Below are 23,786 nucleotides of genomic sequence, written 5' to 3'. Positions count from 1 at the left end.
ACTGGACAGCCTCCTACTGAACAGACACAGCAAGACAGAAAACACACTGATGGAAAGGAAGGAAGAAATCAGTATTCAGGGTTCAGTTCCTGAGATAAACCTTCAACAGGGCTGCTGTCATATATACTCTGAAAATAAGATACAGTCCTATTGCCTGCCATTGCTATTAATGACATCAACCACACATGAATGTACTAAAAATCTGATTTTTTCAAATTACTGTTGAAGCCAAAGAGAAGCCAAAAAGAGGAGAAAGTGAAACAGATGGGAGAAGGTAAAAGCTGCAATATGAACCCCCTGAATTAAAGCGTGACAACAACTCTAGCAACGAACACAGAGTAAGTCTTACCGGGTTTTCAGTCTGGTTGATTCCAATTAGAAAAACAAGCTCAGAAAAGAACAGGGCAGCTACCAGGTTTTTGTGGATACTGTGCAAGTTGGAACGCAGCGTGCGGATCAGGACCAGCAGAATGAAGGTGATCAGCAAAGCCGCCAGCGAGATGGATACGGTTGTGTAAGTGACAATCTTCAGAGGAAGCACCTCCCCATTCTGTAGAAAGACAGATTGACAGGACCTCTTGGGGTTTCCCTTCCTTTTCCTCCAATCAAATCTACTACCCAGAATGTCAATGTTATCATTACTACTGAGACAACATACAGATTTACTTTAGGACCAATGGGACTGGGTGATGACACCTCTTTCGTCACTAAACATGTTGAGTATGTATAAGCAGCACCCAGAGGATGCACCAACCAGGTAAGAAGCTCCTTTCAGCAAACCCAGTAGCAGATGCTGCCAGGGATGGACAACACACTCCTGACACTGGGATCAATCTGCTCACAATGTCCTGAGTCACACTCAAAGCTTAAGCTCTGAGTCAAAGCCCTTGAAAACCCCAAAAATCATGAGCCTGACATCACCCACCTCTCGTTTAGAAATGTCCATCAGGACGGCAAAGCTGGTTATATGGTTGCACTGGCAAGCAATATGGCTCTGGTTTCTGGAAAACAGCTCACACCCTCTGGAGGACCAGGCACCTGTCCCACCAATCCTGTGGGGAAAAAAGGCATTTCTGAGAGCCATCCTCTGATCTCCCCCTGCCTTCCACTGTTACTGTCCTCTGTGGCAGCTTGTGCTGCACAACCAGAGAGGACAGTAAGTACCAGGACAGAATTATTTATAGCTGTCACCTGCCTGAAAGAATATCATCAACTTAAAAAGGCCTTCAGTTGAAGTAGTTTCTGATAAGACAGCTGGCTTTGGTACCCAGATTTTGTGGGTTTATAACAGTCTGTTTTGAGTTTAAAAAAAAAATTTAGAAGATTTGCTTTTGGGTCAGTGACCACACAACCAACATGCAGAAGAGATTGCACAGAATAAAATGACTGTAACCAAGGTAAATAATACCAGAACCAGAGAGGGATACATGTTTTTGAGTCACATGAAATATGTTTCAGCAGCAATATGATATCATTATAGAGTTCCTCCGAAAAGTACACAATAAAAGGTTACAACCTTCTCTAATAAATAATATTTCATATCAGAAGATCTCTTATATTAACAATGGGAAGGAACGGCTGCCTTGAAAATTCTTCTCTGTGCAGTTATGGTTAACTCCAGTGACTTCAGAAATTATTTTGTATCAATATTAATTATTCTATTCTAAAGTTAATGAGTAATAAAAATAGTCTTGCAGTTACTGAAAGAGTTTTTAATTAGATATGACAGGACCTCTTTTTCATTCAGCAATAAAATATTTGTTGAATTTTAATATCACTTTCTCTCAAAAAGTATTCACTTTCTAAAAGCTCTTTCATTACATGCAGCGTAAGAGCTGCTTTTCGACTGTGGCTGTAGGAAGACGTAACACAGACAACAATGGCACTGAAGTTGCCAGCAAATAGCTAACAGATGAATCACTTCAGAGCTAATGACTTATTCAAGCTCATACAATACCTAAAAATTTATGAAAGAGGGTTTGCCATTCCCTCATGATCAGCAGAATCATCTGTGCATACAAGCAAAACCACTACTTCACATGAGGGCAAATGGAGGCGTTCATTACTGCGAACATAAGAGATTTCTGTTGTGTCTTCAACCCTTTAAATGACATAAACTCCTGAAGCCTTTGACTAGGAGGCACACATTTCCTAGGTTAGTCTGCTGTTTTATTTCCAGCCCAGGATATTGCCTTTTAGTGGATTTTTCCATAGGTTTACTGGAGCTTTTGGGTCCTTAGGAAACAAGTAACAGCTATTCCTCTTCCCCTGGGCAGACCATATCATCCTCTCACTGTGTACCTGGGTTTGTAGCTGGAAATTGCAATATGTATGTAATAGTTACAATATTGTGAACATGTAATATGGATATGGTTACCTCTCAACACGTTTTCTTTGTTTTATCCACACTCTTGAAATATCTTCAACAGGACTGTGCTGTTTCCACAATGCCATAAAACCAATGGAACATCAGCATACACAGTTCCAGCTCATATAATTTTTCTCATTTTCAAGAAAAATATGTCTTTATCTTGAACTTTACTGAATGCAAAAAACCTAAATGAATCATTTTCAGAACTTTTCATCTTTTTCCTAACATTTCCCTCCTAGAGAGTCAAATACCCTCTCCTTATATTCTGCTTATATATTACAGTTGCTTTCCATAAACTGGAACAGGTCTAAAGTCCCAAAGAAGGTATTTCCTCTCCCTCCAATTTTTCACTAAAACAAATGAAAGCAAATCCACAATAGCTGATGAAATGAAAGTTTCTTATCACTGCAACTGCCTTTGCATTGACTTTTGATTAAAAAATTTGTGATTCAGAAATTTATAATCTTTACTCCTAATTTTATCTGCAAAACCTCAATCCTCATTTCTACCAAAATGAAGATTTGGTTTTATAATTTTTTGCACTGGCCCTGGCTGAGGCACCAAGGGTAGGTGCCAGCTTGCCATGTACTCTGTCCATAGTCACTGGAGTGCAACAGGAGAAGATTCAGCCCATGGAAGAGCTGAATCATCTCCTGGAAATCCTGACTTAAAGACCTCAGACAAGCTATGAATTCAGACACTGGAGTCGGACTATGCCTGTCCAGACATAGATCTGTGGGCAAAAAGCATGGGCAAATACAAGGAAATTGTGAGATTTATTACTTCTGGGTGAAAATGAACCCTGCAGAAAGACATGACAGCACTGTGTTTCTTAGAAATCACATGGCTAATCCTTTGTTCGAGAAGTTATGATAATTATTTTCATTTTTCTCAGGTTGGTGGGAAATGACTACATGGCTCTATTCCATCAAAAATCAGTTGTCAGTTGAATAAACAGACCAAGACAGGTTTTTCTCCAGAATTATCTTCCCAGGCAGGACTTTCCTGCTACTCAGACAGTTGCCATTCACAGCCCTAAAGCAAGCAGAAGACATACATGATGGAGTGATTCCAGAAGACACAGACAGGCTTCGTTCTCTCCTCTGTTTCCAGCATGGCGTACTCCACTATGACAGGCTTTTCCACCAGGTTGGGAGGAATCTCCCCATCACTGTGAATGGCTGTGCTCACTACAGGTGTGTTGATAATGGGGCGATTTGGCAATCTGCACAAGGAGAAAAATTGCACAGTGATCTACACATTAAAATGCAAAGCACTGATTCGCTATGTTCTGCAAATAAAAGATTTCCAGTTGCTTCCACTCAGAAAGTGAAGTAGGTGCACCATCAGCCTTCCATACAAATGTGTTTCCAAAAACTGCTGGCACTTCTGGCACAGTTATTCTCCCACAGTGTGCCAGAGGAGGACAAGAGACAGCACTGTGGTGACAACAGCAGCACTGATGGCATTTGGCTGGTATAAAAGCAGCTCTGTCTTCCCCACACACTCAGAGAGAGTAGAAGGGATCTGAACAATTCACAAACAGGTTTGAAGTTTACCTCAAGCTCCTTCTGTCAGGATCATAGTTTTCAGGCAGGAGGTGTCCCAGGGATCGGTATATAATGACCATGGCAACGGTATGATGTGTCTCAACATCTGGGTGTCGCTTCTTTCTCTTTGCAAAAGCACTCTCAGGGCTGAACGCATCGCTGTTCAACTTAGAGGGTATTTTTTGATTTGAAGGCTTCATTGTAGGCACTGCTATGGAATTAACACAAACACAGCTTCAGAGCTACCATTTAAACTGGTAATTTTGCTTTGCAAAGATACAATGACATTACAGTTGTTACAACTCTAGGCTTAGAGCACTCAGCATGCTCCTAATGTTATATTCCATATTTTTAATAAAATTTCAGCACAATTCATAGTTATATAGCTGAAAATCAACCACTGAAGAGTGAAAAGCCATTTAGTCTAGCTAGAAAATAAGCAATTTCTAAGCTAAAAGGTCCAGAAATATATAAGTACCCCATGCATAACTTAAGGAGAACATTAAAACATTATGCATGCTGTTAAATTGCATGTACCTTTATATAAGCAAAACTAGAATTAATGAATACACCAAGTAGTCACATAAGATTTCTTCCTGCTAATTCTGTCATTTAATGAGCTTTCAGCTTTGGAAGATTCTCTTAAAATTCACATTCCCCTTTTTTGTTACAGAAAAGATACAAATCATAGAAGCAGATACCCTGTTTCTAAGCAAAAAGTCATGAAGCCCTATTAGCTTACTATGTCTTATTTTCGGAAGAGTTACTATTTCCCCATTCAGAAGACATTCAGCCATGGTACATGTATTGAACTTTAAGTTACTCTCTCTCCCCTTGTCCAAAAAAACTTGTGGTGCTTCAGAGACATTGGGAAGCAGGTACTTCCCCATGTGTTCTCCCTCGTCACCCAGTTCAAGACCTTTTCATTGCTGCCTAGTTCTGATAACACCTCTGTCTGCTCCCAGATTTGGAATCTCCATCTCTCACACCACCTCCCTCTAACTCTGCAGGGACTGGAGGAAGGCGGCTGTGGGACTGCGGTGCTGGGCAGCCATCCCATCCTATCCTGGTGGGAACAGAGAGCATTTCTCCCACTTTGACAGGGCTTTGAGGGGCTGCAAGCGAGACCTGACAGACAGGTACAGCCAGTCCCACAGCCCCCCATGCCTCCATCGCTGCCGGCAGGCAAATGCCTCAGAAGTATGCACAGCTGCTCCATCCCTAAATAATGTTCACTTGTGCAGACGGTCACCCCGCTCTCACCCTAGTACCACTCTGCTCCCCAAGGATCAATCATGCTCCCTGGGAGCTGGTCATAATTGCTAACCAAACAGCAGCAGAAGGGTTTTACCTTTCCTTTCTGAAGGTCTGAACAAAGTATCAGGGAAGACAACAGATGACTCCAGATCTTTTGGGTAATCTTCTTTAATCTCATGAAATCGTGGTATTCTAGCTCCCGTGAAATTAGACTTGTCAAAGATGTCAACAGCAATAACTGGAGGGGATAAAAGTTTCCCATAAAATTAACTTCAATGCATTCAAATATGATATTGCAACACAATGAAATATTATTGAAAGATTAAAATATTTGCACAATGCAGAGAAAAAATTTAAACCCCAAAATAGAAAGTAAAATTTAATTTTTTTCAGTTAACACCTTATATGACAACTAAAAGCTTATGTGACAGCATTATGTTACATTTATCAAATTATACATTTGTTTTTCAGTGGAAAGGAATTCACAAGACAGTATCTCATACTATGAAAACACTACTGCAAACACTGGAAATAAAGAACCATAGAACTGTTTAGGTTGGAAAAGACTTCCAAGATCAAGTCCGGCTGTTAACTCAGCACCACCAAATCCCGCACTAAACCATGTCCCCAAGGGCCACATCTACATGTCTTTTAAGTATCTCCAGGGATGGTGACTTCCCTGGGCTGAGAAATGTTTCAGTGAAGAAACTTTTCCTAATACCCATCTCAACATAGATCACTTGGCCGGTACTTCTCCAGCAGCAGCTGACTGGGGTTTCACAGAGGCTTTTCCCTGGCTGCTGTTCAGTGAATGCTCCTGCTTCACAGAGCTTCTCCATGTGCTGCTGGCTTGCTCCAGTGTGTGCTGCATGTTCCAATTTTAGACTTGCTTTTTAATGGGAAGACTGAATCTACTACTTCAAAAACATAGTTCTACATCTGTTGGATTGCGAAGTCAGCTGACCAAAGAAAATAACATGCATTTTACCTGGGACTACTCCTTAGTCCTCCATCATCAGTTCCTCCCTAGCTTACCTCATAATCTCTGCCTGTTTAGCTGCCAAAATATTTAAAAGCTGTTGAGTTGGCTTTAAGTTTCTCATTTAAGTGAAATCACTGAATGCCAATTTACATGTCCTGGGGGTAACCCTACACCAAAAGGTGTGATCCTCTGCAAGTTTCTGTATGAAGAAATATCCACGTTAAGACCCGCAAATTCCCATTCCTTTCCTAGTTTCTAAATAACTCCCAGATGAGCCATTAGGAAACTCTATTAACACCATGTTCACCTGGAAAAACTGTTCAAAAGAAAACAGACCTCTTTCAAGCCAGAGTTGCCTCATCCCTCTCAAGCTCACACGTTTTTACACAGGAAGAACTGGTTGAAAAAAAATCATGATTTACAACCTGCAGAAATTCTGGGGTTTGTTTTCATCTCAGCTCAATTGCGTTAAAATGTTGAGCATACTTTTTTCTGAGTATGAAGGTAAAAATATTTTGATTCTCATAGTCCTGAATCAAAAGAAAATATTTCAGTTTTGGTTTATTAAGGAGAAATCGAAGTATTTCAGTTTGGCTTAGTTCAACAATAATCTATGCCTGTTGATGCAGGATGCTACAGCCTTTGTAACTTGACTGCCCCATGCCTTTGGTTTTCTGCCCCTGTGATTGTGGACATAAAGCATTCTTGGGACAAGGTTTGTAGCCAATTCACTTCTTATACCAACAGGTGTAGTTGGGAAAATAAGACAAACTTCTAGCACATAAGCCTTCTTCATATCTGAAATAAAAGCAATAGCTTGAAAAGCTAAATACAAGTTCAGGCTGATATAGTTTAGAGCACCTCTGAAAGAAAAACCAGATAGCAATGCTGCTTGTGAGGGACTTCTGAAGGTCACCCGGCTCCATCTCACCTCCCACTCAGAGCAGGACTATCACAAACACCCTCTCAGCTCAGACTGTTTGTAGCTGGGAAGAAAACTAAATAGGGAGGGCAGGGGAGAAAATGGGGAAAGAAGTTGACCAGGCTGCGGCTGCTGTGCTTCACCTGCATATGCACTGCAGGGATGTCTATGAAATACATCACAGTCCCAGGCGCAGGAGCTGCTATTTGCTTGTCAGAGGACATATTTCCTGTGATAGGTGGGGAAGGTGTCTTGGTATGCCTGATGCTTCCTTCTCAGTTTAGACCCATTCTGGATATTTTGGATCCCATGGATTTTGCTCTGATTATGGGTTTTGCAAGACTGGGATGGTGTTTGAAGGATTGGTGATTCTGTGAAAATACCTTTCAGCACAAGAATCTCTACAGATTATGATTTTCTGGATAGGTTCCAGGTTAGGAAAGCATGTGAAAATCAGAGATATAATTATAGAATCACAGAATCATCTAGATTGGAAAAGACCTATAAGATCATTGAGTCCAACCTTAGACCAATCATCACCCTGTCAACTAGACCACAGCACTAAATGCCACATCCAGTTGTTTCTTGAACATCTCCAGAGCTGGGAATTCCACTATCTCCCTGGGAAGTCCATTCCTATGCTAGTAAGATTAATAATATGCAATAAAATCAATAGTAGGGTTACTTTTTTTTTGTACTGCAATAATTCTTCAGGTGGTGTTGATGTGATTCCACCAAAAATGAGATCTACTACATTCAACTATATCAGTTGGCCTCAAAAGGCATTACCTTAATTTACAAACTTAGTCCTTCCTACTATCTCTACGCTACTGTGACTGCAACAAAAAGCCACATGGAGCAGTGGCATGGTCGAGGGGGAACCCAGATCAGACATCTCCCAGGAGGCCCCCATGGCAACTGAAAGACATGGATCAAGGCTCACTGGATTGGAAACTAATGCGATGATTTTTCTCCGTGGGTTCTATTAAAACAAATAACTTGCACCTCTATCCAGCACATTTTTAAGACTCGAAGAAAAATGGCAGTTTTCAATGGATACTCACTCATGTTAGTGGTGACAATAACAAAAGGTCTCATGTAGGTTTTTTTCATGTTCCGGGCCACGTTGTTGAAATATTCCTCATAGTGCCTGAGCAGGTGAGCGGTGCCACCCTCCGTTCTCTGAATTTGCTCCCAGTGCTCCTTGTTGCCGGGGTCCAGTAAAGCACTACCCACTTGGATAATATTCTGAGAAATAAAGTACAAGCCTAAATTATGAAACAAACAAAGTGCTGGGTTTCAAGTGAGAAGTATTGAAAATGATTGGCCTGAATGCCTCAGGTGAGTGTACAATGAAATATTTTAATGCAGGCATGTTCTACTGCAGCCATATAAAAACATGCACACCAGTTACTCACCCTGAGATTTTTTGGTCATGTAAAGCAAATCCCTCCAAACTTTTCATGAGCAAAGTAATCCAAAATTGGAGGCTGTAAGAGAACTGCCTACTTTTTTTCCCCTAATGACAGGAAACCTAGCAAGAAAATGCAGGAGGAAAATCTATGCATGTTTTCTTTGTTTCTGAGAGATCAGACACAGACACATGAAAAGCACAGCTCCTAGTAGGTACACTGAGGAACTTCCCGAGAAATTGAAATAACGGTTTTTTGTTGAAAAACAAAAGAAAGCCATGGATATAAATATAATTTCCTCTTTTCCTTTAATTTTTTCTTTTACTTTTTTGTTTCCTAGATAAAAAAGACAACTTATACGGTGAAGAATGGTAAGAGTGAGTATTAGCTTGCATAGACAAACCTGAAAATACATAAGAAAACTTAAATCATGTTATTGTCTCCCCATTTTTATGTTGCTTACAAATGGTATTAAAAAGGCAGTTCTTTCTGAGGACCTGCCTCTTCTGCCCTTTCTTAGAAAAATATGCAAAGGGACCCTCAGGCTGAATGGAAGGACATCGACCCCAAAAGTGAGTGCTAAATAGCTTAAATGAGAAAGATGCTAAGAAGTTTTTAACCTTGGTGTACATATGAACTATGTTGTTGTAACAAAACCTAATTCCTAACTAAAGTAAAATTTGTGTAGATGATGGTAGGAGTTAATCACCACAAGCTCTAAAATAGCCAAGACAAATATTTAAGCTTCATTGAGAAGGAGCTGTCTGTATCCTGTCTGTGTTGTCTGAGGCTGCAAACATGTATCAGAGCTAAAAGAGACTCCCAGTATGACCACCTCTACCTAGGGTGAGAAGCACGACATGTTTCCCAGGAATGCAGGAGACTCATGTTGTACTTGGTACCAGGCCTCCTCCATGTTTGTGAACATTATTTATGTTTTATTATTATCTATTTTTCAGGCTTCTATGTGGGACTATAAAAAAAAACCCTCCTTCTCTCTTTGTGCTCCCTCAGCCTAGGATGTTGCCTCCTTTTAGTCATGAGCTGTACTCGTTAGTTTTCAAATTCCTGACCTATCCTAAAATATTTAGGGAGTTCTTGAAAACATCATCTGTATGAATCTCGGTGCCAAGTGCACAGAATAATAAATTAAAGCAGAGGTTTCCAAACTTTTTTTTTTTTTTGCTTATTGTTCTTATTTCTGCTTAACAAAACATGCTAGAAATTAAGTTCCTTCTCAAAATCTGAATGGCCCACTTCATGGCCCACAGGAAAGAAAAAACAGAGTATTTGAAAATCTGGTGCATCTGAAATGTAAAATGTTTCAGTTCTTTACTCTCTGTTAACTGTACAGCCCAAGACACTAAGGAACTTTTTCAGCCACCTTTCTTCCTGCTCCTAACTCTCCACTGACATCCTCTCCTGGTGCAGCTTGGCTTTGCACAGGCTCTCCAATTTCACCCCAAAGTTTGCCTGACCTATCTGGTCCTCCTGGAGTACTGTGAGCAGTGACCTGGGTGTAGCACACCTAAGGGAGCCAAACGGCCTTTGGCCAGCACAGATGCCAGTCTTGGCCCATGGAAGGTCATCCCACATGCTGCTGTCCAAGCTATGGGCTCTGCTAGCACAGATCTAAAAAGATATTTTAGCTTGGACTCTTGTGTTTTGCTATGGCCGGGATTTTGGAAATAGTATGGGCAAGAGTGGAGAACAGTACCTCACAGCACACATGGGATTGAGAAAAGCTCTACAAGCCTGACATGGGTCGTCCAGCCTTCACATTTTCAGACCACATAAAACTCCCAACTTCCTCCAAATTTCACATTTTTCCACCACAACTTTCCACATATTTTCCCAGACAGGGAGGGTGCTACAGCTTGTTCTCTAGCCCTGGTCAGGTCTTTGGTAATAACTGGGTCTTTCATGGATGCTCTGAGTAGCAGAAGCTCTCTGGCACACATTTTAGTATATGCCATACAATACCAATATGATATGGAATGTCTTTCAATGTACCAACTCGTGATTCAAGTGTTTTCAAACCGAATTAGTGGAAACCTTCAGAGTCAGTAACTGGTTTGGACTTGGTTCGCTGCGCATTTAAATGAACATGATCACATTAGGCATGTTTTACAACAAAAACAACTGTAGTACACAAAACTATTTTAGCCAGGAAAAACACATTAACTTGATGATTTTTTTTTCATACGGGGAATATTGCTTTTGGCTGTTACTATGATGATATTTATTAGAAAAGCACTTTATATTATATTTGTATTACACACACATGTGCGTGCATAGACACATGCATAACCAACTTTCCATTCTAATCTGAGAAGAAAGGTTTATTTGTGGAACAGATTAAGCAATTACACAATATTCACTTCACCTCGGTCAAAGATGAATTTAATTACACACAGCCACCTAACTTCTAAGGGAAACTGTAAGGGCTCAGCACAGTATACAGTATTTCTCTTACCTCATTGAATTCCACGTCCCTTGTGGCTGCCAAGTCAAACCCTTGCTGCTGGCTCTCATACTGGAGGACCCGGATCATCATCTGGTAAGCTGTCCTCACGTCATTGCCATACAAGCTATGTGTGTATTTGGTGGCATTCTGCAGCGCTCTCACGATCCATATGGTTTTGTCTCCATCCAGCTTGGTCTCGTTGTGGTGTAACTTCTCATTCTGAACCAGATAAAAAGGAAGAAAAACCCAATTATGTAGGGTATTTTTCATTCTAGTTACAATCATAATCATAGGATTTTTTTATAATTTAGGCACAAAGGAATTTTTTGGTCAAAATTTTGTTTGTCTTGAGAAAGAGTTGGCAACAAAACTCAATCACAAATATAACTGAGAGCCAGAAAAGCACAAAGGTCCTGATGGGAAATAAGGGTGTTCAAGGATGCAGTCAAAAGACTGAGTGCAGGGATATCAAAATGGAGTCCAAACTGATCATTATTTACAAAATAAAGGGAAACCTGAGAAAACACAGCTTACCATGATTTTTAGATCCACAAAAGTGTTGGTGGTGCAGTTGAAAAGCTCCGGAGGCAGCCAGCCCTTCTCAATGTTACAATGGCGAACAGCGTTTCCTGAAGGAAACAAAGCATCAATGGCAAACAATGTTCCGAATTGCTCAGGGGAAATATTCATAGATTTCAACTATCCTAGACTTTCAGATTTCCTACATTTTCAAGTTGCTTAGAGCTACACATGTATTTCAATTTCCAAACTGGGGATTCCTGTGAGAGAAAAGTTAGTCTACTAATCTTCAGGAACAGCTTTTCCCAGGCTTTGAAGAAAAGTCAGGCAAGCTCCAAGCCCTGCCCAACTGCTCTCAGCCTCACTGCCCTAATGTTCTCAAGTTAATTCAGTCATTTATTTATACCAAATAAGAGAAAGACTCTGCACTTCCTAAGTGTTCCTGAAAACCAACCCTTACTGAGATTTCTGTGCAATAGCCTACATAGGAAGACCTCCTGGACAAATGCTGTATTCACAGCAACACACGCCAGCACATCTGCATGCTGCATGTGCTAAACACTTCAGCCAACATGCATAATTGCCTTTTTGCCACTTGTAAATGGACTGTGAGCAGCTTACTGTTTAATTTAGCCTACTATATTTTGTACTATTTGTCAAATAATTTTAAAATGTGATTCTTGGCTGAGGATCCTTCACCATGAATTGCAAGTAATCAAATTCAAAATTGACATTTGTGCTACTTAATTTGCACGTAACATACTGCATGTGTCTAACCCATTTAATTACCAATATCTAAATAAGAACTATAATTAATTTTACTGTATCTAATTATATTATTTCTCTTTCATGACTAGGTGAATACAATTAAGCCTCAGGTTCTTAGTTTGAATATTCATTATTATAAGGCTTACTTTTTTGAATGATCTAAAATTTACTTAGAATGGGCAATTACTATAAGCAACATTGCCTGCCAGTCTATTTGCTAGAAAAGACACTTGGATCAACCACAAGAACAGTGCAGAAAACCCATTTTAATTCAACTTTATACTGTTTAATCACCAAAATATTCTTCACCTAAAAAAAATAAATCAATTCTAACACCTAAAAATTTTTAGAACAGGAGCTAGGTTGACCACAAATCCTGTGCACACCTATAGGCAGTGGCCTCCCCCAATAAATATTTTGGGCAGTCACATAACTATTTATAACTCCCTGAGCCTAAGGAGCACTCACAGCAGAGAGCTACCAGGTCCTGAACCAAGAGAGAGTTTTCATTTCCCATAGAACAGCCATTGGAAAAGATTGGGAACTCTGTTTTCAAAAATTTGATACATGTTTTCAGAGACATATATGAAAAAGCAGATTGTAATTTGCCTGTTGTACAAAACAGCACAGCTCATGTACTTTATAAAAGGTGTTTTTCAGCTGTTTTCACTTATGGAAAAGATATCGTGTGGAAAAATGTGAGTTTTGTTGCAACTCTTAGCTTTAGTAGCCTGCAAACCTAGTAAAACAGTCATCAGGAATACGATTTTCCTAATTTTATCTTTGACCAGAGGAACTGTATGGCTAAAGAGCACTTTTAAGTCACTAGAAACTAAAAGTTACATGTGTAAGAGCTGCTTGATAAATAGCAAAAAAAGCCCAACCAAACAAGACTCTGCTTTTTTGGAAATAGAAAATTTTTGTTCTTTGTACATGTTTATCTGCTGTACTTTTGTATTTATTTATTGCTAGTATTCCAAATGTACTCTAACAGTTCTTTGATTTCAACTAGCTATACTTTTCTGCTCATGATATGCATGAGCTATGCTGCAGTGTCTAGACCAAATGAATTAATGCCTTTCCCTATGTACACATTTTTTCTTTCTTTTTTTTTTTTCTTCTCCTTTAGAGGCATGCAGATAAAGTAGGTAATTATTTACTCAGGGAACTTACCCACTGAGCCCTTAGGACAAGGCACAGCAGCTGGCTGGCCAAACTTGGTCTGTGGCCACCAAATATCAGCCTCGAAAGCTTTGGGACAGCCATTATAAATTACTGAAAGTAGAAAAAGAAATGATGCAATTTTTCTGACAAGATAAAAATCACAACAATGAGACATTTCAACCTGCCTGAAGGACCTTCCTGTAATTCCAAAGCCCTGTCAGGATACCAGTCCTCTGCAGTGCCTTCCAAACTGTAACCCATCAGCTGCTCCTTATCCAGCCGATTGGACAGACAGAGGAGAGCTCAGGATGATTATGGGGCTCTGGATTTTGGCTCTGCCTATCTCTGCTTGCCCCTTTATTGTGGGAAAACATTGCTGTTTCATTTCACCCACACACTGTAGTGAGACGGCTGTTGCAGCAGCATTGTGCTGATCACAGAAGGATGGTGGGTGGGTGGGTGAGAGGAAAGGCAGGATGGACAAGATGGGGAAGAAAGGCAGAGTGCACGAGGCGCATGGCACAGCGTCTGTGGGCAAAAGGTGTGAGGGCTCTCACCTGCCTCTTCAGCTGCAGCTCAGCAAGAAAATACTGCACTGCCAGATCAACTCAGGTTTAAAGAAAAGTTGGTGTCAGTCTTTTGCTCCCCCCATTTGAGGAAAATTAAAGAGATAAGAGCTTGCTTTCCTTTTCCCCAGCCCCCATGAGTCATACTGGCACAGATCTAGGAGGAGGGGTGTATGCTTAGGCTGCTGCAGCCCCCATTGCCGGAGCCATCCTGCTGGGCTCACACCACCCCAGGACACAGCCGCGCGGCCACCGCGGCGTCCCCCCTGTGCCCGCTGCCAGCGGCTCTGGTCCCGCACCGCAGCACGGCTGACGGGCAGCGCGGGCGGGCCAGGAGGTACCTTCACAGCCCCTCACGGTGACTTCTGCAAACGGGTTGTCGCAGCGGTTGCACTGTCGCCCGATGACGCCAGGTTTGCAAGGACATTGCCCCGTCTCCATGTCACAGGCGCGCGTGTGGGAGCCAGATGGGAAGCAGTCGCAGGGGTAGCAGGTGTCACTGCTTTGGGGCCTGTAGTAATTGGCCTAGAAAAACCAAAATGATAGACACCAGGTATTTGACTTACATTTCAAAATGCTTGTATTTCTGAGACCTGCTCTAGCAGCACATACATCATAAAAAGGGCTAATTTTGCAGAGCACAGATAAAAATTACATTACTATTATCAGAGACCCAGGGTTTGCACTGCCATTTGCAGTGCAGGTACATGGCCCACATTACTCCTGGGGCACTCGTTGCCAGTGCCCACCAAACATACTCCTGGAGGATTTACAGTTTTCGCAGCTTTGCAATTCTGCTCTTGTATGGCATGAACGAGCCACTGAGGAAACTTCCCGCACTGTGCATTTGTGTTTCATGTAGAGGGTGGAGAGCAAGCAATGATCCCATATTCAAATCACCTCTGTACATGCTTTTGATCTGAGGTATTACGATTGAACAAGAGCGTGGAGCTGGCACCCCACTGACTCCATTTAATGCAACAGTTGCTGTGTGTCCTGCTGGCATTTTGGAAAGGAGCAGGGGGCCAGATTCACAGACGCCAGTCTGCACAGGCCCAGCTCCTCTGATGTCATTCAAGCCAGTTGTAAAACCTATTGTGAGAAGTCCTTTGTAAAACCTTCATGATGAGGTTCCTCCCCTCCGATGTCCCCCATCTGTCCCTGCCTGTCCACGGAAAACTCATCAGAGATGGCACTGCGGAAAGCATTTAGCCTTCAGCTCTCTCCAGCTGTCACGCCTTTTGCTGGCCATTGCACAGGGGAGAGCTTCACCCAGCTGGCCCAAGCTGTTTCATGGCTATTACTCACTTGTGATACACAAAACCCCACCGACACTCCTCTGCACCCCAGTCTGATCTCCCCCGATAAACCAGGCTGCACTTCAGAGATCAGAGCCAGGCTTTCATCCTCTCGGTTTGGTTTTCCAAACACAAATAAGATAAGAGCTGTACGGTATGATTTGGAGAAGGGTGGTGCCAGCAAAATGTTTTGGGTAATGGTTAACTCCACTGTACACATACATATATATGTGATACAAAGCACAACTCTGTGTACTTTGTCTCAGATACTCACTTGTAATTATTAGTGGTACAGTTACTTTTTAAACTACAGAAATTTTGACCTAAGACTGGTTTCTTTTGTTTACCTTGCAGTGGCATTCTCCATTGGTCTTATTGCAATCAGAATCAAACCCTTTACTAGTCTCACAATTACATGGGCCACAGATGGGATTTCCCCACCAACCTCTGGGACAAGGCAGGTCGATCCTATTAAAGAAAATCAGATTGAAAGACAGTTATTTTAAGTTTCCTCTTAAAAAGTGTGCAAAAAAGCTTTGGGCCAAATCTGCATTCAACTCCATAACCTTATCGAGTGTAATGTATCTCAACCAGCAATCAGTACATATATAAATATATATACACTATAATACAGGAAAATTTAGAATATCAGTGCTATGGAACCGTAGAGGGAATGCTTGAAATATTTTCAAGTACAGGTGGCTCTGAGCCTGTGCCCTGGTTTACCTACCACCACAAACTGCCTTGGTGTACAGCTCCCCAGTACTTTATGTGCCCACTCTCTGTGGGCAGGAGGGCTTCTTGTCCAGCCTACAGGGATACCAGCTCAGGTGCAAAGCTGGCTGTAAGCTCATCCTGTAGAGAAAAGCCACTACTTTCAGCTCACCTGGCTTTCTCGGGCAGATCACTACAGGGTCTGAAAAGCCCTGGTCTGCCACCGGGGAGGCAGAGGGCCCATGGCTGGGGACATGGATGAGGGAAGGGTGGCAGCTTTGATCTGGACTATGGATCAAAGACTATGATTCAGACTGAGTGCAGCAGCACTGGAAGCTAAGCAGCAAGCCAAAGGCCACACCTGCTGAAGAAAAACCCTAATTCTCACTGGTATTATTTATTCTGGGTGAGCCTCTGAGCAGGTTACCCCACAGATGCCCCAACATTAGTTCTGGCAAGGGGACCTCTGATTCTCTGATAGCTGGGAGTCTTTAGTCAAGCAACAGCCTGAACGACAACTCTGAGACTGGGATCAGGGAAATGCACAAGGCATCCCTCCCTGCTGCTCATTTTAGGAAAGAAAAGCTATTTTCATCTGTTTCGAAGACCACTACCAATCTTGTTTACAGTTAGGTTAGTACTTCAATGCTTTAGATTATGAAAACCACAATGTTGCACTTGACACGATGTCAGCAGATAATGACAAGGGACAATGTCTCTGTGTCACTAATCCAGAGGAATGAAAGACAAATCTGGCAACAGCATGGCCAACATTTGCAAGCCCACACAACAAAAGGCAGAGGAAGAAGCTTGCAGTTTTCAAAGGGAAGGAAACATCACATGAGCCATTTCTAAATGGGCAGACAAATGCACTTCATTTGCACATCATGAATGGCCCATATTACATTAAATCAAAGTGCCGCCTCTGGGATAAGGCTGGTTGCTGAATGCTTATCTGAGACCAGGAAGCTGCTGACGAGGGAATCAGCACATTTCACCCACAAAGCAACAGACACAGGCTCCCAGACTGTCCAGAACAGATGGTCTTTGCCAGCCCAGGGACTAGACCCAAACTGCAAAGTGACTTTATCTTGCTACAGGCCACCAAAATGCTGCATCGTTCTGTGTGCTGGGGAAGCTGGGGGAGAGATGGAGAGCAAACTCAGGCTAAGCCCACTACAAGGTACAGGTGAGATGCAGTGCTGTGTAACACAGCAGAACTGGTTGAGCCCCTGAGCTGCTGATGAAGAAAAGCAGCTCCTGAGTAACATGGAAGTTTGTATAGCTTCTGGGAAGAGCTCAGGAATGCCAAAAGGCAAGGGAGTCTAAAATACCACTCAGATTTTAACAGAAAAGTTTACTAGAGCAGAAAAGGAAGTGGGAGGACTGCTGCCTTAGAGGAAGAGCTACCTGGAAGGATCAAGAAACCAAGAAAAAAATAATTCTCTTACTTGCTTTCGCAGTACTGTCCATAGTAGCTTTGTCCACATTCACAGGTGTAGCCGTGGGATGAGCTAGGTTTGTGCACGCATGTGGAGACATGCTCACATGGGTTCAAGTTACATACATCAACACAGTCTCTCCCAAAGTACCCTGGGGAGACAAGGTAAGAAAATTACCGCAACCATTGTAATTTACGATTTGCATGTCTCCAAAAGACTGTCTATCTTAAGCTTTTACACTAATAACACACCTTCAATAATCAGTAGATTCCCCCTGAGATACTGTCAGAAATGAAGCACTCTTGTCCCTCTCAGACAAAATGATAGTAAGCCATTCTTTTAGACAGTTTGTTACCATGCTTGAGGCACCCTTGTGCCTTTGGTTCCCAGTTTTATATTCAGGGCATGTGCTACAAATAGTTTTGTATTCTCTTGCTCCATGTATGGGAGGTGACTGTGCTGGGTGCTGACAGCATGTGCTGGCTACATGCTCCAAAACAGAGAAAACATTCAAAGTATCTTGATTAGGATGCAGAGTAAGAGACTGAAATTCAACAGCAGAAAAGGCTGAGAAAGAAAATGAAAAAAAACCAGAAAAAGAAAAGGGGAGGTGCACAGAAGGAGTCCTTTGGACCAGAGACTGTCTTTCTGTTTAGTGGATACGTTGCCTGGATTCTTAGCCCAGGACTGCAGCTTCCAGGGTGCTACAGTAACAGTGAGAAGGGTAACACTGATTGGAAGATGAGGAATCAGAAGATGAACACTTTGCCAGCATGCTGCTGCTCCTGCTGTGCTGCTTCTGATGAGTGCATGAAGGTGTGATCCAGCTCCTATATGAGTGGATGGGGTGGTCACCAGGTTACCTGGATCACAGACACAGGAGTAGCTGTCCCAGTCATCACTGCAGTAGCTGTGCTGGGGACACGGGTTGGAATCACAAGGGTTATCCACTTCACAGCCCTCCCTCACGTTAATCTTGATAGCCTGTTTCATGTTGAGTGTCGCTATGTTTGTAGACGTCTCTCCCATTCTTACTCCCTGGTGACAAAAGACAATTATTTTTAAATTAAGAGTCTTCTTTCAGAGTACAGTATTATGTGTTTCACTATTTTCATCAATCAATGAGACTACAATTTAAAGAAATCACCTGATAAGCCAAACCCAGATTTTTTTTCAAATGTTTTTCCCCTATGCGATCAGGTTTTTACCTAGCACAGTAGGTAGACTCTAATATTTTGATTCTTAGGTAATTTTTATGGAGAAATGTTTGAGGGTGGATAAAAAGTAACCCCCCACATTTTCACTGTGTATTTTCTCATGAGTTCAAAATTTATTGCGACACTTTTCATTTCATACCTGCATACATCCATAAAATCCCTGCTGAACAGAGACTTGGTCTCCAGAGACACCTCCCACAATGATGCTTTTCATTTTCAATCCAGGTAGTTGATTTCCAATCTGCACAGTGCTCTGTGAGGAAAAGGATAGCTGATAAGAAGCACTATCATCCTCTGTGACACAGACAGCCTTCTTTCTATAGTGATGGAGTTGAGCAGTAGCTAACAGTAGATTACAGAAAAAATACCAAAGCAGTGAGGAGCCAGACATCAGAACATGACTTTTTACTTACTTCTTTGTAAGATACCTTCTGCAGTGATTTATGCCTAATCAGTGATATTAATTTATTATGCTTTATGATAAAAAGGCTTAAAAAATTAATATCACTGATTAGGCATAAATCACTGCAGAACATGTCTCACAGCCTAAGTATTTGTCCACAGGCCTTTATCCTACTTCCTCCTAAAAGCATTTGTGCAGTGCTCAGGGGCGAAGTTATGATGCTGCCTTACCTGGTACATGCCATAGTCCAAGGACATGACAGCGAGGTACTTGAGATCTTTACCATCTTTTGCACTTTTCAGCTCTATTAATAAATGATGCCATTCCCCATCACTGACCCGTGACTGGCTCATCTTCAAACTAGCAACCTGGCTCAGGCCACTGTACACTTCAAACTGCACGTAGTTGTTCAGTATCTGTTGAAAAAAAAATCATGTCTTCTTTTGCTACATTTGTATTTGACACAGAACGAGGAGAAGGGCAAAATAACAGCATTTCTTAAGACAACCCAAAAGGAATAAAAGTCCAAAGTGTAAAGATGGGAATGCTTGCAAGAACTCCTTGTATAACTTTGGACATTCAGACTTCAACTTCCCTTATGGGCAAAAAAACCCCAAAGCGATAGACACATTTTTAACATCTATATTAATGCCCACTACTACCTCTGACTAGTAAAATAATCTTAAATGAATATGATTTTTATAATGATATTTTGATCATTCATTTTTTGATCTTTGTAAAAGGCTAAAGTAATGATATGTTTTTATTGACATGCATTTTTTTGGGTGGACGAAGCTATGTAGTTCATCTGGCCATATCCACTGATGGGGGAATTAATTAATTAATTCTTTTCTAACCAAAGGCAGCCACACTTTTACCTGAATGTTGATCTTGGATGCAGCCCCGGCATTGGCTTGCATTAGCATGCCATTGACTTTCCGGGTTCTGAACATCAGCCCAATGTACCATGGCACAGAGATGGTAATGTCAAGGTCGCTCCAAATGATAATGCTCTCACCACTGAAACGCTGAGGAGAAGGCATTGCTGTAAATCAAAATACAGAAGAGAAACAGTTGATATCCTTCAGGACAAATGTTAAGAGGAAAAAATGATGCTATGTCACAGGGATGACACAAGGGAGCTAGTCCCTCTTCCACTGAGTTGTATTCAATCTACCATGGATTAAGAGCTGGTCTAGGGCAGTTACTGTGAAGCAGCTGATAATAGTGCAAATTCACAAACTACCCTGGTTGTGGGGTAGGCATCTTGTCTTGCTGCCTGTACTTGAAAGTAGCACCTCCACACTGCTATGGCACTACCCATGTGAGAGCTGTTCCTAGAAAGGTAAGCTCAGGATCTCTGATGATACAGTTCTGCTGGTGAGTGGGTGGACAGAGCAGGAAGTATGAGGGCAACAGTTGCTGCAGATGTTTTCAACATAACCTTGATTACCTGCTTCTAATTAATAGATTAAACACAGGAAAAGGCTGGGAGGCAACAGGAAATATGAACTAACTATGAATACTCCAGGGCCAAATTATTCAGCTGTACCAGCTACACAGCCTTTTCACAGGCAGAAAGTTTGTGTGAAATTGCCTAAATCATCTGCCTTAAATATCTTGAGGTGACTGCTGAAGAGTGGCCCTCCTCTCTAACCTTGCACAAGCACAGCTCCCCCAGGCTGACACCAGTGACATCCTTCAATAGAAAACACTTTGCTGATGGAAAATATGGGAACACCCACTCCCTTGGAATTTTAAAGTTGTTACCTTGGGTAACAGGAGTTACAGCACCATGGATTAGTTGATCCCACTGATCAGAAACACAAATTAAACCATGGGAGCTCTGTGCTATTTGCAACATCTCACATGGTACCTCCACCACACATTGAACCTTGTAGTGGATCTGCCATCAGCCCCTGCCTGATGTCCTTACTTGTGGGCATGTTGGTGAAGTTCATGACAGCTTTTTGCCAGTGGAAGCAGGCAGTGGAGACTGGGTGCAACCACCACAGATTAGCACCCAGATTTTATTGCATCATGTGCTGAGTCCGTGTAGTTGGCCAGTGAAATGACAGGGTTTAACAGTCTTTCCCTTTCTGCTCCACACTACCATATCTGCTGACACCTTCTGGATTTTTTGTAGTAGGAGAGATCATGTATGTACAAATGTGTACATGTTACTATGAAATGGCAAGTCCTTAGAAAAAGGTTGAGGGATGACACCACAGCAGAAAATGGAGTAAAGTTGATATGAAGTTGTATCTTTTTGAGGAATAAACCCAAACCCCAAATTCTCATATGTCTGCATTTCTGGTGTCTATAAAGGGAAAGGCTGTGGTGGGAGTGGAGTGCAGGAGTTGGAGTAAAGTGCAAGCCCTTCAGCTTCCTGTTTGTGAGAAACAAAAATTCAGGGACTAGTGGGCTACTACTAGTCAAGCCAGAGGTGTAACTTGACCCGTCCTTCCCTAAGATGTGATTACCCAACCACCCCACATCAGGCTAATGGCAGGCAGCCCCAAGGGGCAGCCCTTCTCCCTCCTGCTCCAGCCTGTGGTCTCCCCTTTGCAGTCATACCACAAATGCCAGAGAGGCATAAGGTGGAACAACTGCAGCATAGCCTGCTCTTGAAAATCAGACAGCAACTTAAAAAAAGATTGTCACCAAATACAGATGTCCCCAGATTGCTTAAAACTTGAACGCAGTGCTTGAGTTCTGGCTGTCTGGGCCAGGGCACAATTCTGGGCCAGGACAGAATTCATCAGCCCACACTGCACCGCATCAATGTTAAAGTAACCGGGACATCAGTGTTGAGCAGGATTATTTTCTCTTGCTCCACCTGTGCAAAAGCCAGCCTTCTCCTTCCTCCTCTACCCTGGTGACCTCCACAATGACCTCAGTTTCCAACTTTGCTACTGGTTTTCCAGAGTGTTGCTGAGGTTTTTGAGCCCATCTACCTCTGAAGAGCAGAGGCAGCATGCAAACTTGTGGGCTCCCCACCTGCTGGAGGCTGGGAATGCTGTTTGCAAGCATTTTGCCTTTGCTCCTGGGAGAACTGGACTGGCATGGCAATTAGCCACCTTCTTCCTTTTATCACTGGTGGTGACTTTCTGTACTTGCAAATACCATTCCCTTCCCACACTTTCTCCCAACTTCCCTCCCTTCCCTGGGGCCAGGGTGCACCTTCCCCTCCTAGTTAAACAGAAATCCCCATTTGTCAGCCCCCTCTGACCTCCCTCTTTCCCCCAGCCCTTCCTCATGCCCGGGACCAGGACTGTCCATGGAGGTGCTGCCCACATCCAGTGTCCCCAGATGGGACCTGACCTCCCCAGTCACCACAGAGGCCCACGTGCTTCCCAGCACAGCACCTCCCTGCCATCGGCGGTGCAGTGATGCAAACCAGTTGTGTGCCCAGGGTTTGTCACTTTGAAGCACTGCCTGTGTATGTACTTACACTCTGAAGAGACTCCTACATTTAACAGGCCATCAGAAAGACATGAGGGCTATTCCCCGTGGAGACACAGGACCTGGGGAAACATGCTGCCAGCATCCCACTGGATGTCACCTGCAGTGTGGGTGCTGGACGCGTGAAAGCTTATGTTTAGGTGCAGACCTGTGGTGTTCAGCCCAAGGCTAGCACAATGACATTGGCCATCTATAAGTGAGTCAGACACAGCTGCTAGATCTTCACAGTATTGCAACATACAATTTTAAAAATAATTAAATTACAATAAAGGTGAAACTAATATTTCCTTAATTTTATCTCCCTTCTATATGTCAGCAGAGGGGGATGAGAGCTGCCAGAAGGTGAGTTAGCAGGTTCTAGGAGGGTGGTGAAGGCAAAACACCCCATCCTCACTAGTGTAGACCAGATCCCAGAGTTTCTGAAGAGCAGGAAATCAAAAAAGGTGGATTGGTAACTTGCCAAAGTCTTTGTGAGCCTGAAGCAGAACCAGCACTGCCAAAGGGATGGAAGAAATGCAGCACTCCAACTCAAAAATGCAAATATTCGATCTAAGACTTTTTTAAAAATAGATGCCTAATAATAATCCTAAAATAAGGATCATAGCTAAGCATTCAAATAAGCAACTTGAAAGACAGGAGTATAGCATATCTGTGATTCCTCCTGACTTTAACTTCAGGCTCCTGAAATCTTTGGTCACATTCCAGAACAATCCATTTCTTTCTTGGCTTGCAATTTTTCCATAGAGACACTGGCCCACAAATATCATCAAAGAAGCAAGCAGCCTGCTGCCTTCAAACTATCAGAAAAACCCCACAAACTGAGGCATCAGCAAGAACATGGGGTTATGGAGTGACAAAGGGAACATGCAGGAATGCACAGTGCTGGAGGCAGAGGTGACAGCTGGGATGAGGGGCAGCAGTGCTGCTGTGACTGCCATCATCTCTATCACCTGAACTTAAAATGAGTTTCCAGGGATGGCTACAGGGCAGTTCTGAGATGATTTTCTAAATCCCAAGCTTTATGGACTGGTCTTGAGTTCGGGATAAAAAAATGGTAAATAAAACAAACATTTGATCAAATTCTAAATTTCCTTTTGAAAGCAAGACAAAGACAGAGGGAAGGATAGTCTTTGCACGTGATAGCAGTACTCCATTTTCACCAGTACAGGTCACACCATAGCTGGGCCCTGGCACTCCCCTCAGAACACATCAGAGTGGGTTTGCAGCATAGAGAACAGCCAACCATGAAGAAAACACAAGAACTTCACC

General features: G+C 42.4%; 1 protein-coding gene across 5 annotated transcripts in view; it reads right to left on the bottom strand.

The window, feature by feature from the left end:
- The window catches only part of CELSR1 (cadherin EGF LAG seven-pass G-type receptor 1), a 176,979-nt gene that overhangs the window by 22,693 nt on the left and 130,500 nt on the right, over nt 1-23,786 (bottom strand). For 3 of the 5 annotated variants that reach the window (XM_048301140.1, XM_048301136.1, XM_048301138.1), the window contains exons 9-24: nt 19,931-20,097; nt 19,283-19,468; nt 18,789-18,902; nt 18,296-18,470; nt 17,442-17,583; nt 15,624-15,744; nt 14,320-14,503; nt 13,422-13,523; nt 11,496-11,590; nt 10,971-11,180; nt 8,147-8,330; nt 5,273-5,416; nt 3,931-4,132; nt 3,429-3,596; nt 926-1,052; nt 350-550 (exon numbers count right to left, since the gene is read on the bottom strand). In XM_048301140.1, coding sequence (XP_048157097.1) covers nt 350-550; nt 926-1,052; nt 3,429-3,596; nt 3,931-4,132; nt 5,273-5,416; nt 8,147-8,330; nt 10,971-11,180; nt 11,496-11,590; nt 13,422-13,523; nt 14,320-14,503; nt 15,624-15,744; nt 17,442-17,583; nt 18,296-18,470; nt 18,789-18,902; nt 19,283-19,468; nt 19,931-20,097 — 2,522 coding nt within the window. The remainder of the gene's footprint in view (nt 1-349; nt 551-925; nt 1,053-3,428; nt 3,597-3,930; nt 4,133-5,272; nt 5,417-8,146; nt 8,331-10,970; nt 11,181-11,495; nt 11,591-13,421; nt 13,524-14,319; nt 14,504-15,623; nt 15,745-17,441; nt 17,584-18,295; nt 18,471-18,788; nt 18,903-19,282; nt 19,469-19,930; nt 20,098-23,786) is intronic. The other 2 variants (XM_048301141.1, XM_048301139.1) reach the window with 1 other exon arrangement.

This window comes from Corvus hawaiiensis, chromosome 4, assembly GCF_020740725.1.
Source record: "Corvus hawaiiensis isolate bCorHaw1 chromosome 4, bCorHaw1.pri.cur, whole genome shotgun sequence".
NCBI lineage: Eukaryota > Metazoa > Chordata > Aves > Passeriformes > Corvidae > Corvus > Corvus hawaiiensis.
The sequence above is the reverse complement of the archived record's forward strand: the minus strand, read 5'-3'. Positions and strand labels throughout refer to the sequence as shown.